At 42.2% G+C, this 17,419-nt stretch overlaps 1 protein-coding gene across 2 annotated transcripts in view; it reads right to left on the bottom strand.

The window, feature by feature from the left end:
* The window catches only part of RARB (retinoic acid receptor beta), a 94,132-nt gene extending 77,774 nt beyond the window's left edge, over positions 1-16,358 (bottom strand). Inside the window, exon 1 of one of the 2 annotated variants that reach the window (XM_082281385.1) lies at positions 16,312-16,358. Coding sequence is in view for 1 of the 2 variants with exons in the window: in XM_082281384.1 (XP_082137510.1) it covers positions 13,946-14,102 (157 nt within the window). In the remaining variant the exon portion in view is untranslated. Of the gene's footprint in view, positions 1-13,945; positions 14,331-16,311 lie in introns of those variants that run through there. The other variant, XM_082281384.1, reaches the window with a different exon arrangement.
* Between the last annotated feature and the right edge of the window lie 1,061 nt (positions 16,359-17,419).

The raw sequence follows: 17,419 nt of genomic DNA, 5'->3' as shown, positions 1-17,419 counted from the left end.
ATTCTAAGTTTTGATTTCGTTTGAGAAGGATGTCTAACTCCTTATTTTTCTTTGAGAGCCCTGTCACACAGCACTTGCCTTTTTTACATAGCAATGGACAACTGTGAAGCTTTATATCTCCTTGCTTGGGATCTCACTCTTGGGCCCTCGCTGCAGACCTTTGTTTCGTGTTATGCCACCCAGAGCTACGACTCCTTATCGAGTAACGTTTCACAACGAAGCTGGGATGAAACCTGCTGAACCAGCACACCCCAGGCAGCCACCCTTTGGCCCCTTCCCAGAGGTCACCAACACTCTGGCAGAGTGGGGAGGGGAAGAGAGCACACTTCCAGCCTCCCAGCCATGCCCCTCCAACCCAGGGCCATTTGCTGAAGCTGGCAAGGCTCAGGCCATGAAATGGAGCCATGAGTTTCCTGCTGCTGTTCAGCAGCAGCCTCCTGCAAGAGGACATGGCAGTGTGTAGGCTGGGAGAAGCAAAGGTAGCTTCTCAAACCTGGCAGATATTCCAGTACACATCTCCCATGCCCCAGCATCACTGCAGTGAACCTCTGGGCTATCTCTGCTTGTATATGTATGTTTTACATCCACGCAGCACACTTTCTAAGTAAGTGTTAAGACTATTCCTTACACTAGCCTAACTGCATCCATGTTGTTGCTCTGTTGCAACTGTGGGGGTATAATTAAAACAATCCATTATTTCCATTTAGACATGACACAATAACAGGAAAAACATGGCTTTCATCACTTGAGCTTATCTGCAAATAGAAGGACAGTCAGACCAAAACTTAACCTTTCTGGCATCCTACAGCACACGTGCATTTGCAACATCTGAGACCAAAACAGGGACATACTCTGCCCTCCTTCATCCCCTCAGCATGCCAGACTAGGAAAGTGCAGTACTAAGAGCAGCTCAGCCCAACATTTCTGATGCTAATGTAAGTAATTCCAGTTTACGGAATATTTAAGAACTTTGTCACTATCTTCGGAGAGAGCAAATAAAATCTGAAGTTTACCAAGCTGTAATGCTCACATGAGCAGAATTTAAATATTTTTGAATTGAATACCTGCCAGACAAAAAAATGGTAACACAGTGGGGAAGGTAACATGAAAACTAAGACACTACCAAATTTCCTTTCCTTGTAATTCACAGCACCCTGACATTGAGTTTATAAAATATTTTGTTCTGGTTTGGCTTTTTTTTCCCTTTTAACTTTCCATCAGTGAGGTTAACATGACAAACATGCCCCTCTCACAGCAGGCCCAGCAAAAGCTGAAATATGGGAAAGAGCACAGTGTCCCAGAGCCAACCAGTAGAAGTGTTCTTGACGGTAGCTCAGAGCACACTTCCACACTCTGCCTAGAAGATCTAAGATCAATAAAATAAGACATTCACAAGAGCCTGGAGACAAGATGAGTACCGTGACTGGAGGGCACATTTTCCAACATTCTGTTTTCCTATTCTCTACCTGAAGTAGATTTTCCCATTAAACCCTTGGAGTGAGGAATGCTCATAATTTTATCTGTATGTTGTCTATCATTACCATTCTCACTTGAAAGAGAAAAAAATATGCACACACTGTACATCAAGAAAATACATATGTGCTAACAGTATTTCCTAGTCACGTGGTCTTTCTTATTCAATACCTACCTTCAACAGTGACTTCTTTTTTCCCAGATAAGCTACTCGCAACTGACCACAATATCCCAGCCTTGGAAACAGGAAAAATATCAGCCATACCTTATACAGAATGTAACAAAAAGAAAGTACTCTGTTTGCAAAGAACTGAAAAAGCAACATTCAGTCCTAGTAGCTGATGTCCCAAGAACTTTAAGGCAAAACATGCTCCAAAAAAGTGAAGTTATTTTTCCCCTATGAGGTTAAAATCCAGAAGATCTCTGGTTACTGTGCTTAATAATTTTAAAATGTCTATATTATGAGTATGCACTTACACTATGTATATAATTATGTTTCATAAAACTTGCTCTTTTTTAGGGGGGAAAAGCCCCTTTTCCTGCCATGTTTGAGAGATTTGAGCCATTATTTTCTAGAGAAATCAGGCTAAGTTTTACAAATGCTTTTCCAGTTGCCACAGCTCATTCAATGCCATCTTCCCAAACTTTCTCAAGGACTGTTTTAGTGCCTCTGCCGATACCCAGAGGATTCTGAAGACAGAGCAAAGTATTATTGCCAACACACCACGGCTATTAAAAAATGTAGATAGCTGTGAAACTGCTGTAAGACTACCCATTTCACTTCAATGTCCAGTAAACCTCCAACCTGCAGCACTAATATTTCACTGAGTCACTGTGACAAGGCAGAGCAGCCATTTTAAGGAATTAGTAAAATCAGCAGTGGAAGGTTGTTGGTAAGAAATCATTGCTTTTAATTTCTTAGTATTTGCACAAGTCTGACAACTGCACAGCTCCATAGAGTTGCCCCAAACTGTAGCATAAACTAGGCAAGCTTTCCACAGAGTAAGTTGAGTATGCTTTTCATTACTTCCTCTCCTAAGGTCTGATCCAGTTTTGTTTTTCATTACATGGACCTGTCAGAAACTTTGAGAAATCTTAGTTCTTTTTCCACACTTTACCCACCAGACACAAGTTTGCCACCCAAAGGTGACAACCTATAAAAGCAGTAATTTTTAAAAAGTGTAACCTGTGAGCTCAAGGGATGCTCTCTGAGAAAATTCACCTCTGACCACCTTACCCTGGAACTAAACAATCCCAGTGGGACAGGGACACATTCTGGAAAGCTCTCATACCACCCAGGAACAGGGAGACCCTGCTGTTTCATGGCACCCCCGGCATTTGCAAACCAGTTTGCCTGATCACTGCCTTCTATTGTTTCCTGAGATAAGCAGGGCCCCAGTGAACAATTAGAGCTTTCAATAAATAATCTGTAAGCACATTCGTTTGATTTACTGTTATTTGATACAGCAGTTAGTTTCAATGGGGCAGTTACTATTGATCACTTAAAGTACTACAGACAAACATGAAACACTTCAGAACTCCATGGATTATTACTCTTTATCTGCCACTCATCTGGGTTACTTGTAATGGTTGCGAAATTTAAAATCAATAACAACAATTAGCGTTTGTTATACTCTGAGGAATTAATCATATGAAATATGTTTTGTTACAAAAATGAAAGGCTGGAGAGCTTGCTAACATGGAAGAATCTTCCAAGCAGCAAAACTCTAATTTCTCCTGGTATTGCAGTGTCCGATACACGGGGTAAAGAAAATTTCATTAAAAATAAAATTATTTTAAATGCACACAGAAGTATACACACAATTATAAAAAGGTATTGGTAGCATTTTCAAATGAATGAAACTTTCAACTATACTGGTGAGAAAGATGGACCCAAGTTTTCCTTAGAAAATTCCACTACAAGCCCTACAATTTCATACTTCTTGACCTTTGGGTTTTTAACCATGGCAGGACTTGCTCTTATGTAGATAAATGAAGATACAGGAAAAGGTCTGACTCCTCTTCCCACTAGCTTTACTGGAGATTATCACCAAAAAAAAAAAAAAAAAAAAAAAAAAAAAAAAAAAAAGGTATCAAAATGTAAGAAATTAACTCAAAATGAAATTAATAAAGCTGGAAACTAATTTTCATGTATATATGTTGAAAAACACCTTTTATCTTCAGATTCATATAAAGAAGTTGTGAATCTAATGAAATGGATGGAAATAACCATATTTGAGATCTCTGATAAAGTAGTAATGCTACATAATTAAAATGCAAAACAAGAGAAATATGTTATCATTAAACTGTAACCAGAGCTCTGTGTGAAATCATCCATTCAGAAGACTTGTTTTTCATCAGTTATTTGTTATTTATCTGATGTAAATATAAGAAGGTCTAATTAAAATGTATGACTCCTTATGCAGCTTCTTGTCATTAAGACCAAAGAAAGCATTCTGAAGACCATAATGAAATAATTATGTTTGCCTTTAAGAATCCTCTTCAACAACACATGGCAGTACCACACTAAATTAAAACATCAGGAACTAAATTTCTCTTCCATCTATTTCCATTTTCACTAATTATACCCCCAAGCTTTCCAATAGACCAGGCCCTAAAATTCTTTTGAAGCTGAAACAGCCTAAGGAACAGCAACCTTTTCATAGTAATGGACTTTGAAGAAGAAACAAAGGTAACGCAGCCCTGGAAGGATTAATATTTCAAATAGAGTTATCATGTGAAAATATGTGTTTATTTGAAAAATGGGGAAAAGACTGTTGATAAAAAGCCAAATATGTGTTCCAAGGAAACCAACGCTCTGATTTAATCTCATTTAATTGCGTCATTCCTTCCTAACCTCTTTTCGTCAGAGTATTTTCTTGTTCTGCGCAGAAATTCAAGTTAGCAAAACCGTAACAAACACAGTACTACGGGGCAGTGCCAGTGTACCATGCTGTAACTGAGCTCTGCTTCCACATTTTGGTGAAGGTGGAAACAGCCCCTGTGAACAACTCCAGTGTTCATAAAGGACTCCATTTCAGGGAGAAGGGAACAGCTATTTTCCCAAACTCCCTCCAGACAGGCAGTGCTTCCTAACACATAGCTCGTGCTTTAACCACAAAAGTCTTTCAGGACTTCTCCAAAACACAGAGAAAGGAAAGGATTTGGATAAGGAAGAGAAAAAAAAAAAAAAACACAGAAGGATATGAGTCAGCTCTGGCTTTTTGCAGGCAGCTGAAGGCTTCTTTTCAAAACTTCAGGGAGATAATGGGTCCTTCTTGGTGTGGTCTCAGAGAAGTGAATGTGGCAATACGTGCAAAGCATAGAAAGATGAGTAGTTCACATACCTAACCTGCATAACATGTGACTATATGTGCAACTAGAAAAACACAGCTGGAATGTTCAAATGGAACATTCTCCAAATTGAGAGAGGAAGGCAGAGGTTCACTGGGGGATGAAGACTTGGGAAAAGTAGCTTCCCCTGTTAGCTCCCCTGATCAAAGACACTGAAAGACATAGGTGATTTGCCATTTGTTCTGCATTTTACACCTTTGTGTTCAAAGTGTGGAGTGAAATCAGAAGGATTTTTAGAAAGTCCAAGACTTTCCTGCTAACCTCTAAGGAGGATTTGACATATACCTCCATCCAGTAACTAATAAAATTTCTTCATCAACTGAATGAGAAGAGGAAACTCAAACAACAAAGCAATGCAAAGGATTACTCTGCAAAATGAGGGGGAAAAGGAAAAACCTCCTCAGACCACAAGTTGAAAAGGCAGTAGTATGAACAATGGCTTAAAACCAAAGAAAGAGCCCCCAAGCTCAGGACCTGATCTTAATAATAAAAATGTTCACCCATGTGTGACATTTCAGCCAGTCCTTTGACTTGTGCCCTAAGCCAAAAACCACAGGCTGGTGGGTCAGTGAGGGTGGATCTCTGTGAAGGAGGGAAAGTTTGTGGAGAAGTTAGGATCTCTAATTAGAGTAACACAGAGAGGAGTGCAAAATGCCCAGAGAGAGTCAAGCTTTGGGGGGCACAGGCATTCCCTGTGCCTAAACCAAGTTCCTGGGGGAAGTATCTGCCTGCAGATCCACAGCCCTTGCCCAGGGGGAGGTCTGGGTGTCAGGTATCGCCAGATGGCACTGTGACACAGTTTTCCAACTCCTTTTTCTTCATGTGCGAGTGAATGTTCAGTCTTGGAAAGACAGGCAACCCTGGTCGTCTTGTGAGTTTTTGAGTAGAAGATGAGGAATTAAAGTGGCAGAGGAGCCTGTTTTCTGCCCTGGGTTCTGTCCACAGCCAGTCCCTGAGCAATAGTTCTGGAGGCTCTGAAATCCCCAAAAGCCAGGGCACAGCTGCATGTTACTAAACACCTCTGTCCCAGATTGGTATTTATGAACAAGTGAAATACTTAACTCAGATGCTGTTACATTCACTTATCATGCAAGAACCTCGAAATCCTCCTGGATCAGTCACCAGCTGGCAGAGGAGTGATTCTGGTACAAGACTGGAAGATGAAGGAAGTCTCGTAGATGAGACACACGCCTCTGTATGATGCGCTGCTGTGTCATCAGCCAGTTTGGCAGAGAGGACCACCAGAGTGGTTTAGTGGCCACTTCAGGAATTACCTCACGCTGCATTCCGATTTAAAAAAAAATTAAATTGCAGGATTCAAGAGACTTTTTGAGTTCTTTAACTGTTTTGGTTAGGTGGGTTTTTATTTTTGGTTGGTTTTCTTTTGATTTGTTTTGGGGTTTTTTGGGGGGGAGGGGTTGTTTTGGTTTGGTTTTGGGGAGGGGGTAATTGAACCATTTCTTCCACTGTTACTATCTTACAGGCACAAATGGCTTTCTATAACCAAAGCACCCACTGAAAGAAATCTGTGTTAAATCAAACCGTGTTTTTTGTCTCCAGTTGGTGCAACACTGGTCAACCCGTTTAATTGTTCCACACCTCTGCTACACGTCTTTACGAAAAGAATGATCCTTCTTTCTTTTAAGAAGAGATGTTGGATGTTCATTGTGCTGAACATCCAGCACAGTGACATGAACTTCTACTGGTATTTCCTAAAAGTACTGGTACATAAATACACTAAAGGCTCACTCATACAACCATTCCGTGTCTGAAACTCCTATTAAAATCAAGGGTGGAGGGTTGAGTGCATTTAAGTGCTTCACTAGATAAGGCTGTAAAAGACAAAGACATCCTTAATTTGTCATTTTATTGTTCAAAGATCCTTGCTAAAAATACAATGTGAGCCTAGAGAAAAATATTATGGTTCAATGGAAAGTCAGCCTCCAAACCATTAAAAGAAACTAAGCGGTGCTAAAAAACCTTTTTGTTGTGAGACATTTCTCTGCTTTTTTTCTTAGGGGACGCACTTAGAGGGTAAAATGTAAGTCACTGGAAGTGTATAAAACGGAAATCCTTCCAAACTATGGATGGACTTCATGTCCTTAGTGGTGAAGATCCAGAGCGCTCTGAGAATTTATAAATACTCATTCAAGCTTTCACCTATTAAACCTATACAAGTGTTGCCTGCATGTGTATATTTAACTTGCATAGTTTTATAATATTCAGTTTATATATGGTATAAGCAGGGGAAAGAAAAATCACCTTGTCCAAGGGGAACAGAAGGTATATTATATACTTTGTGTCTAGGATTCTTTAACACAGACTTGCTGGATTATATTTCCATCTCTCTTAACAAAAGTATTTGAAGAAGCTGCAAGGCTCAAACAGAACACTAAAAGAAAGTGGGGTCAGTTATATAAGGGCTAGCACTAGTTTGTTAAAAGTTTTTTTCCTGCCCACTCCCAAATAAAGGGACAAAGCAGTGAACATTGTGGGAATGTGTTTCTAAACCACATGATATCCTTATCAGATTGTCATGTACAAGGGAGGTTCTCACACAGGGACCCCATGCTGGTGAGCTGCCCTGTCACATGATGCAAGTTCTACGCTCCTATTCAGATTACTAAAATGAGCTGAAGAAAGCTAGATTTCCCCTCCTCCCTCCCCCCCCAAATAAGCAAAATGCAGTGACCAAAGTCATATTAATTTGCTGCCACTGGGAAAGCAATCCTGAGCAGCTGCAAATGATGAGTGAGTATATGAAGAAGATAATCTAGCTATTAAAATCTATACCACAATTAATATCTGCTGAGCAGGCTTTATTGCAGAGAAGCAAACAGAGAATCGGGAGAAACCTGTGAGTCAGACAAAATACAATGAAAAAAACTCAGCTGATTTGTAAATTTATGGAAAGGGAGTAATATTTTTTTTGTCATCTAAGTGTCTCTATTTTCACTGTGGATGGTGTGACCACTGTCACTGAATTATTTTTTCATGTAGTTTGGGGGAAGTGGAACAGTCCTGTAAACATTTTTAATATTAAATGAAGGTTTTAAATAGTATTTGATCATTCAAATATATGGCCTGTTTTAAAAAGTACTGAGAGAGCTCCTAGATGCTCAACATATTTGGAAATGAAGCCATGAAATGTGGATTTAGGATGCTAACTTTAGGCTACTGTTTCCAACATTTAAACTTTTGAAACACATTTGCTCACGCAATGACAAATTAATGAAATCCCAGACCTCAGATTATTTTTAAAAAGACAATTTGAAATCCATAGTTTTGGATGCAAGTTCTTTACAGCTTACAATTAGGAGGAACAGCTAAGATTACTGTGACCAAAAAACTACATAGAATCATTTCTACATTATATCAGTTTGTTTCTTTTACACCTGGAATATGGTTCTCATAAAAAGGCGGCAGCAGTGAGACATTACCCCTGGTTTGCCTGCTAGAAAATCCAGTTTTGTTACCCTCCTGTCTGTACTTTTTCCTGAAGCACAGAGAAAATTATTATTCTGTTACTTTAGAATAGTTTTGAGCATTTTGCAGCTTGTATTTTCGTGGTTCCATTTGGTTTGAAAGGGCTTGGGTTTCACCAAGAAGTGGCATGGGTCACAGTGCATGGGGACAGACTTCATGCACATGAGCAAAGGTCAAAATCAATCATAGCTTTGTATTTCCAGGCCTATTACTTTTGGCAGTTTACCCTGCCAGAAGGGGCTAAAATATTTGCCTCCCAAAAGGAGTAAACATCAATAGGGGGCAGGAATATAATCAGCTTCTTAACCACTCAGCAATGAGAAATGAGGGTAAAGGATCCCCTCCTCACTGCAGCCACTAAGCCATCTAAATGTTAGATTCAACATTTTCAGCAAAAAGTTGAAAGATTTCACAGCACAGTGACTTGAAAAGGACAATAGGCCTATTTAGGCAATTATATTATGCAGGCTTTGTTATTAGGCAGCCCTGCTCAGCCCCAGAAAGTCTGGATAATCAAAAGTGTCCAAGTACAGGAAGGGGAAAAGTACAACCCCACCCTCCCGCACAGCCGCTGCCAGGACCTCTGGATTTGAAGGGTAAAGTCTATTTACCGAAGTTCCTTGGCCATTTTATACATCAACTGATATCCTTCCTCACGGGGCTGCGTGCTACAGCCTAGCAAAGCTCTGGAAAGCCCTCTGAAACCACAACTAATTTGGCCCCAGCCGCCCGCCCCTGTAAATTCACTGCTCAGAAGCTGCTGCCAGCCCCCCAGGCAGAAACTCTGAGGGGAGAGGGATGTTCCCCCCGGCTCGCACGCATACCAGGGCCGGTCCCCACGGCCAAACAGATCTGGAAACTCATCACAGCTGTGCTCTGCTTTTGAGGTCTCAATAGGACGGGGCATAGCGTGGCCGACCGCGGCAGACAGCAGTCCTTCCGAGCACAATGTCCCTTTCACAGCCCCGCTCCCAAATCTAAATGCTGGCTGTGTAACACAGCCGCACTTCATCGGCCGCGTAAAGGGCGGTATATAAATTAGACCTGAGCAAAACCAGTCACTTGGCGTGTTTCGGGGAGGTGGGACCGTAATCCGCCGAGCAGGGCGCCTCGCTCTCCGGGCGCCCCCGAGCAAAGCCCCTCGGCTTGGCCGGGCTGCGGGGCCGGCGTGACGCACGCATGGTTAACAAAAACCGCTCAGCACTAAGTAGGGATTTAACTGGATGTGAGGATGACTAACTTCGCTGTCTGAAACACTATCTCCCTCTTTCAACTCCTTAACTGCACCGTAGCCCTCTTCAAGGCATCGCCTCAGCAGCCTGGCTTTGTTCTGACAAGTTGCACCTTTGCTGCACAGACTCATTAGGCAAGCAGGGAGTCACCCAAAGATACATTGCTTTTCCTCCAAGCTTATCCCACCCTGACTTCACCAGCGAACGCCTCTCATCATTTTTGTCTGCAGGAGTTTCTGACAGTGGTGCGTGTCCATTAGAGTTTTCTTGTGCCAGCAGTCGAATCAGACTAACTGCATCACAGTATACGTAGAGAATACTTTTCCCCTTTATTTTGGAAGAAAAACATCCCCACGCAATTTTTTTTTTAATGAAGTGGATCAGAAACAAACATTTTTTCATCACATATATCAGAGCATTAAGCTAGATGTATAAAAATTTAAACAAAGACTCCATCCCTAAGCAAGCCAGTCCTAGCGATTTAGCTGTAAAGTTTATAAATGAACTTTAAAGAAAATAACCTGGTTCAAACGGATCTTGCCTTCTGGGCACTAGCAAACACACCTGCAGCAATTTGATACTTGGGAATGCAGATTACAAGTCCTTCACTTCAAAATGTTTGTTTTTTAATTCAGGAAGATGAAAGAAAATTAAGTATTGAGCTTTTTTTTTTTGTTGAACACAGATGTTCCCAGTGCTTGCAGGGAATGGGAACCTGACCCAAACATTGCAATAATCCAGAATTTTGAAGGAAAACGCATGCTTTCTGGAGCCTCATCTTCATGAACTTTCTGAAAGTTAATACCTGCTAGCTCCTCTCTAGGCAAGCACTTCCTATCAAACTGAAATTAGAACTGTATACTACACAAGCCTCAACATCCCAGTGTGTTCTGCTGCCATGTCCATAAGTTTTGCCTTCGCCAAATTTTTTATGCTTCTGACCCTAAGGAAATGCAGTAGGCAGTAGTCATCTACTTGATATAATTAGCTGAAACACTACATAATGCCAAACAAACTTACTCTTGTTTTGGGCCTGCTCATTTGGTTTTTTGCCTGTTTAATTAATGAAGACTAATGAAGACTTTTTAGTAGGCTTTTCCAAGGTCAGATCTCCATTCTTTGCAGCTCCTCTCTCAGGACCTGTCCTGTTCCCACTTCCGCAGTATTTAGTTAGCTCATGTTTCACCAAAAGTTACTGGTTTTCTCTCAGTATCTGTTACCACTGCACTACGAGGAAGCAGAATATTCTTACTTAAGAAACTATAAATTACTCATTCTTGCAATCTTAACTCTTTTGTCCTCTTAAGAACTATTCTTGTCTAATTTGATTATACCGACCTGATTTTTATCTTATGACAAAAGAAGCGAGAACGAATTACGATTAAAAGGGCCGTTGGTTCTAGTCCCGTTTCTGACTCCACAATTTTCTTTGCAAACAAATAATTCCATTTTAAATCGACAACTATATAACTAGAATCACATAAAACATAAACTCATATGAGTGCAAAATCAGGGGGGTTTTTTGCGTTCTTGTAACACACCGCGCAATACGCAGTGGCTAACAGTTGCGTTGCAAACCCAGGGCAGGTTTTTCCTCCCACAGGGGAGAGGAAAAAATACCACACAAGTTAAGGTCATGTTTGGGTTGCGTCTTATCCTCTATTTTTACTTTGCAGACCCTCGTGGACTAGAAAATCCATGATGCTGCAGGAGTGCACTAGCTTAGTGAATTGTAACAGGATTAACATAGGGAAGATGTGCTGAAGTTGGAGACCTACAGCATTCTGCCCGAAACCTTGCAATGGCCAATTTTGCCAGCATTTCAGCTGAAACCCTGATGCTGTCTGGGATTGTTACTGGCCTGCTCTGAGTTCGCACTATCCATGTACTATTCCCTCAACAACCATTTACCTTTTACTCTACAATCACGTCTCTATCAAAGCAATATTTCTAAGGCCTAAGGCAATGGCTGCAGGTGTACTGCTTTCTTCTGCAGAGCCAAAAATAAAACAACAAATTAGACCAAAAAAACCCTACTATCACGCTTCTAGCAATTACAAAATTTGATTATTATTACATTACATTAAGTCACAGAGGTCCTCTTAAAAATGGAGAATCAGGAAATGCTGGAGTTAGAATTAAACATTGTTGTCCTTGTATTTATAAGCACTGGAGCAACCCTTAAACTATTAAAAGCTTTCTGGAATACAAAAATTCTGGTTCTGGCATATTTTCATGAAATGCAAGATAAAAATCTTACACTTTAAGAGAATTCTAGTGTTTCATAATCCGTTTATATATTTACTCATGCATAAACTGCTTACAGTTTCTTCAAAACTGAAAACAAAATCTGCTTTAATATTTCAAACAGAAATCTTAATTTGGACTCTAACTAAATTGTTTTTCCACATTTCTATGCCATTAACTTTCTCAGTTCAAATTACAGCCACCGTATTATGATTCAGGTTTCAGCCCGATTTTAAATTCCCATGCAGTGAAGATTAATCCTACTGCTTACAAAGTTACAAGACTGGATTCCTGAACGCATTATCCTCTATTTTTATTTACTCTTGTTAATATGAGTTTCTTTGATTAGCTAAACTTCCCTGTTATCAACACTTGTCTCTTATCACAGGCCCTAGGCAAATGACATATTTACCACTCATTCCATTCTGATAAGGGTAATCCTGTGTTTAACTTGCCCAAGAACAAACACCATATATTTTGTTTTTAAGAATCCTGCTTCTAGGTATTAACAACATACAAGAGAAAGAGCAGGACATTTTAAAGCCAGAAGTTATTTAAAGAATATTTTGTGAGTGTAAGCTTTTAACGACAGTATATATGGTTCCTACTTCAGGAAAGTTTATTTAATTCCAAGTTTCCGCAATATCACCACTGAAGTTATACTTAAGTTTAAGCCATGAAAGGAGGAAAACACATTTTTAGTAAAACATCTGGTTTGGATTTTTGTTTTTGCTAACTGAAGCTCTCCCATAGCTAGTAACACTATTTTGAAGTAAAAGCTCTGTTTCATATTTTGTTTAAAGCATTTTGAAAACAGTGCGAAGAAAATAAATATCCCATGCTGAACTTCACAGTCTCCTTTTAACTGTAAAGACATCAAAACATTTGCAGTGTTGTAGGCTGGTAGTCACTGATTTTTACAATTCTGTTTTCATTACTCAACCCACACAAATGTCATATGGTGTCTGAAAACTTTCCGAGTGAAACACACTATTTCAGCAAACACTGTTAAATTTATTTTTCAATTACCCACTCCACCCCTTTGAAATGTCGAAGGGAGAACTCTTCTAATTCCTAGTTAACTTTTTAACATACCACAAAACAGAAATTTGCAACAGCATTATACAGTTAATGGTGTACTGAAGTGCCCGAGAGCGTGCTAAAAACATTTTGATAGATAGCCAAGTCATTTATCTAAATCACCGTCAGAGCAGTGAAGCATCCTGCAAGCTTTTAAGCATAGTATAAGGTGATGTTTTCTGGCACTTTTTGTCATTTCTCAAACTTGAAACTGGAGTGTTAAAATACTGCTATTGTTATCATCTATATATTTCAGCAACAAATCAAGACCCTATAACATAATAACACATTTTCAGAAGTGTCCTACCACTAACTCTCACTCCACTCCTCTGTTAACAGTGCATTGCTGTCTGAATCTCAAGGTATAGAAATAATTGATGGTTAAACTCAAAGGGTGTTCACAGTAAGTAGTTTTCTAGCAAAACAGCAACTTCTTAGAGCAACAAAGTGAAGAAGAAAGGTGGCAGCAAGGTCAGTACAAAGAAATATTGCCTTTTCTTCGGAAACTTATAACTACTGTCTGATTTTTGGAATGGCACCTACCCATTGCAATTCCACATCTTTGCAAGAGCTGTAGAGACCAACATTTTAATTTCTTGGCTGCTCTGCTAAAACGCACTTTAAGACAACGTGCCTCCTGATTATCAAATGTGCTACAAAATTAGATTAAGGGGGGGGGGGGGGGGGAAAAAGCTGACAGAGAGATGTTATGTAAATTCGTCCTTCGCTGGTTGAAGTTTTGCAAGTTTATGCTGTACTACATTACGATTTTATGTGTTTCTGTTTGGATCCACAACTGTTGTTAGGATCAATATGCCACATGAGAAGGGATAAACAGAAAGAAGTCCGGTGCTTCTTTCCTTTTTCCTTTCTTGCCAAAAGGAAAAAAAAAAGCTTGCAAACCACATTTTGCACAAAAACTCACCCCACCCCTCATTACCTCTGAGCTTAATTACCAGGCTTTCTTTTTTAAAAACATGCAAGTAAATAAATAAATTAAGTAACAACAACAACAATAATAATTATAATAATAGTAATTGCTTTAAAGTGGAAAAATAACAGTTGGGACCTACATTGAGCACTGTGCCGGTGTTGCCACTCTGTTTGTGCCAATCCACTGAAGCATGCTTTGAGAGCCTTCTCCTGGAGCATGCAGGAAGACGGACTCGCAGTGTAGAAATCCAGCATCTGAGCAGGGCTCACTGCTAGAACGTCCATACAGTCAAACATGATTCCCCCTGCACAGAATGCCTGCAAAAGTGCTTTCCTCTAGGTGTGGAGGAAAATGGCACATAAAAGTACACCCAACTCCATCAAACTCTGCCCCTTTTTTGGCACGTAGGCTGTTGGTCTTTTTCCCAGACCAGAATCATGAATTATGACAGACAACACAGCTAAAAGCCTGTAATTGATCCAAATGATCATTTACCATTTTCCAGGCTGCCCAGCCAATCCAGCAAGATGGGGGGATGCGAGCAACATTCCAAGTTTTAACTACCATCAATTTCCCCCAAAAATTTCTTGAGAGTCAGTCCAGCTCCTGGGGCGCTTGCCGGGTGTGTGCCGCGTCCCACGCCGTGCCAATCGCCCACCTCCCCGGGATAAAACAGCTCCGGTGGAGGCTCGGGATCCCCCTCGGCCGTGAATAGATGCTTCTGCCTCTGAACAGCTCACTTCCTACTACTTGTGTCACAGGGAATGAAAGATTGAATTGCCTAATATATGCGAGTGAACTTTCCGTGAACCCTTCCCAGGCTGCTAACCTTCAAATGACCCAAGCGGTCTGACATCACCAGCTCCCAGGATTCTCACACGCCTTCACAACTCCCAGCAGCCCTGCAAAAAAGCCAGGCAGGCGGGCGGGCAGGCAAAGGCGAGCCCCAGCCCTGCCGGAGTCGCCCCGCGGCCGCCGAGCGGGCGGGTGCGGACGGGGAGCGCAACTTACAAAAAGATGCAAAATAATAAAGTAATTAAAAAAAAACAACACCCCCCCCCCCAAAAAAAAAAAAAAAAACCAACAAACCAGAAAACAAAAAAAACCCCCACAACAACGAGGAGGAGGGGAAGGGGGTGGGAAGTAAAACAGCAGTGTTTTCCGCGGTTGTAGGGAACGGAGATTTTGAAAATTCCAGCTCAATTTGCTGGAAGTTCTGTGGCCCCCTCCCTCCCTCTCTCACACATACACATTCCTTTCCTCCCCGGAGAGGCCACGAGCGAGGCGCAGGCGCTGCCGCTGTTCCACAGCCAGGGACACGGGCTTCGCCCCAGCTGCTGGGCTGGCGGGCTGGGCTGGGAGCAGCCTCATCCTGGCGCTGCCCCGGCACACGCCAGCAGGGACCCCGCTCAATGCCACCCGCGGGGACCCCGCTCAATACCACTCGCAGGGGCCATGGCCGGTGCCAGCCCCGCTCCCAGCGGGAAACCGCAGGAGCCCGTCCCTCCTGGGCGGGGGCGCGGTCAGGCCCCATCTCTCCGCACCATCCACCCCTCACCCTGGCTCCTAAGTCACCCAGCGCTCCCTGGCTTCCCCGATGGGTCAGACTTGGCACTGCCCGGGAGGGCCTGTCCCCACCACTGAGCTCAGGGCAGGAAGCAGCTACACATCCCCTCTTCTCCCTCCCAGCCCCGCCGCCGCCGGGTCCTGCCTGTCTCTGATTAGCAGAGAGGGGCTGGGGCCGCTCGTGTGGCCCCGGAGGGGCTGTATCAGCTTTCAGAGGGCTAATGAGCCCCAGCTCCCCGGGAGGAGAGAAATGCCACGAGCTAATCCGTGGGGAACAGGACCCAGCCCATGGTGCTGAGCGGGGAGACTGCCCTGGGGCGGGCGGCCCCGGCCAAGCCCTCACAGCCACTCTGAAGGCAAGGGGCTGCTCCCACCCACTAAGGTCTGTGCTAAACCACACTGCCGACAGCCCTCCCTCATGGCCGGAGTAGGTGTCAAAGCCCTCCCAAATCTGTGGCCACGATGCCACAGCCAGCCCTGTGTGGGCCCACCGCTGGCATGAAGCTAGCAGAGAGCTCGGCACTTTTTTAGGTAGGTAACTACCTTCTCCAAAATCTTGCTCACCACGAAAGACTCCATGGAGGCTTCCACCAGTCCTTATTCCTATGGACAATTTAAAAATTAAAAACAACAGCCGGGAAACACTCCCTCCGCCCCCATGGAAAGGACAAGAGCTCAATAATCACATGCATGCTTTCATTTTAAATGAATAAGCCAAGCCACCTCAGCCCCAGCAGTGAGCATCATCCAGGAGCAAGGCACACAGGAGCCTTGCTTCCCCACTCCAAAGCAAGCTTGGGTGCAGCAACTAGAAAACGGAACACTTGATTATTGCCCATATCTTGCAAAGCCCAAGATGGGACTCGGGCAGAGAGGGGCACACTGAGCAGGCATGGCACACCACTGGCGACCGTAAAGAAATGCTGGAGAGAGACTCACCCTGGGACCTGCGCAGCCACTTTAATGGATGTGGTGTCCCCTCTCCACAAAAAGTCCTTTGATGAACCGAAAGCTCTCTGACAATGCCTGCAGATTGTATTAACAAAACTTTTCACACAGATTCAAGAATTAAAAAAAAAAAAACCCAAACCACAAAACAAATCCCCCACACAGCACACGCACTTGTTCCCTGAAACTGATATACCCACATTGAAAACCAGCGGCCAGCAAAAAGACCTGCTGCAATCTGGAAGCGAATCCTTTTGAAGAGATTAAAACAAAAGCTTTTCTTAGCCTCCTTCCCCCCTCAACGGGAGAGCTGTAGTTGTCCCTGCAGCAGGCAGCCTCTCTTTCCCTCTTCCCTTCAGGCAGAAGAGTTACAAATGCTGGAGTTGAACAGCATCTTTTAAAAGGACTTTTAAAGGACTTTCTCAGCCCTTTGGGGTGTCTTCCCCCAGCCTGAACTCCTGCAGTTGAAGAAGCCCCTGACACTCTCTAATCCAAAATTTATGCACAGCATACACTTACTGGAAAAGCAATCCTTCAGGGAAGGCTTGTTTAAATTATTTCAGCACAGCAAAACAGTGTTTGTTGCATTAAAATAGCCAAGTGGAAAAGTGGCTAAACTTTTTTTTTTTTTTTTTTAAATCTTGGCTGGCTACATTGCTACAGTTTTGTTTGGAATAGCAAAGCTAAATTGAAAGACAGTTATTTTCTAACCAGACGACACAGGATGCACGAGAAATTTGGAATACGTAATGTATCACCACAAAAATAACTGGAAAGGATGACACAAAACACAGTATGGTTTTTTTCAGTCTCCAATTTAGGGAGAAAACAGCTTTTTGTGGGGACCAGGGTTCTTGGAACAGTTTAAGCTTATGCCAAGAAAAACATGTTGCCTGTATGAGTTAAAAGTAAACAGAATCAGACAAACAGAATTACAGTTATGTTTATCCCATTAGCAGTCTTATAATACCATATTAAAAATAATACCTGTTGGTTGTACCTCAAAATGTAGAGTGGCAACTTCTGAAAGTAAATGTCGGGAAGTGACGCTTAAGTGTGTACAAATTGGAAAAAGACTGCTTTTTCTCACTGTATCAAA

Source organism: Coloeus monedula (genome assembly GCF_965178545.1).
Source record: "Coloeus monedula genome assembly, chromosome: 1".
Classification (NCBI taxonomy): domain Eukaryota; kingdom Metazoa; phylum Chordata; class Aves; order Passeriformes; family Corvidae; genus Coloeus; species Coloeus monedula.
The sequence above is the reverse complement of the archived record's forward strand: the minus strand, read 5'-3'. Positions and strand labels throughout refer to the sequence as shown.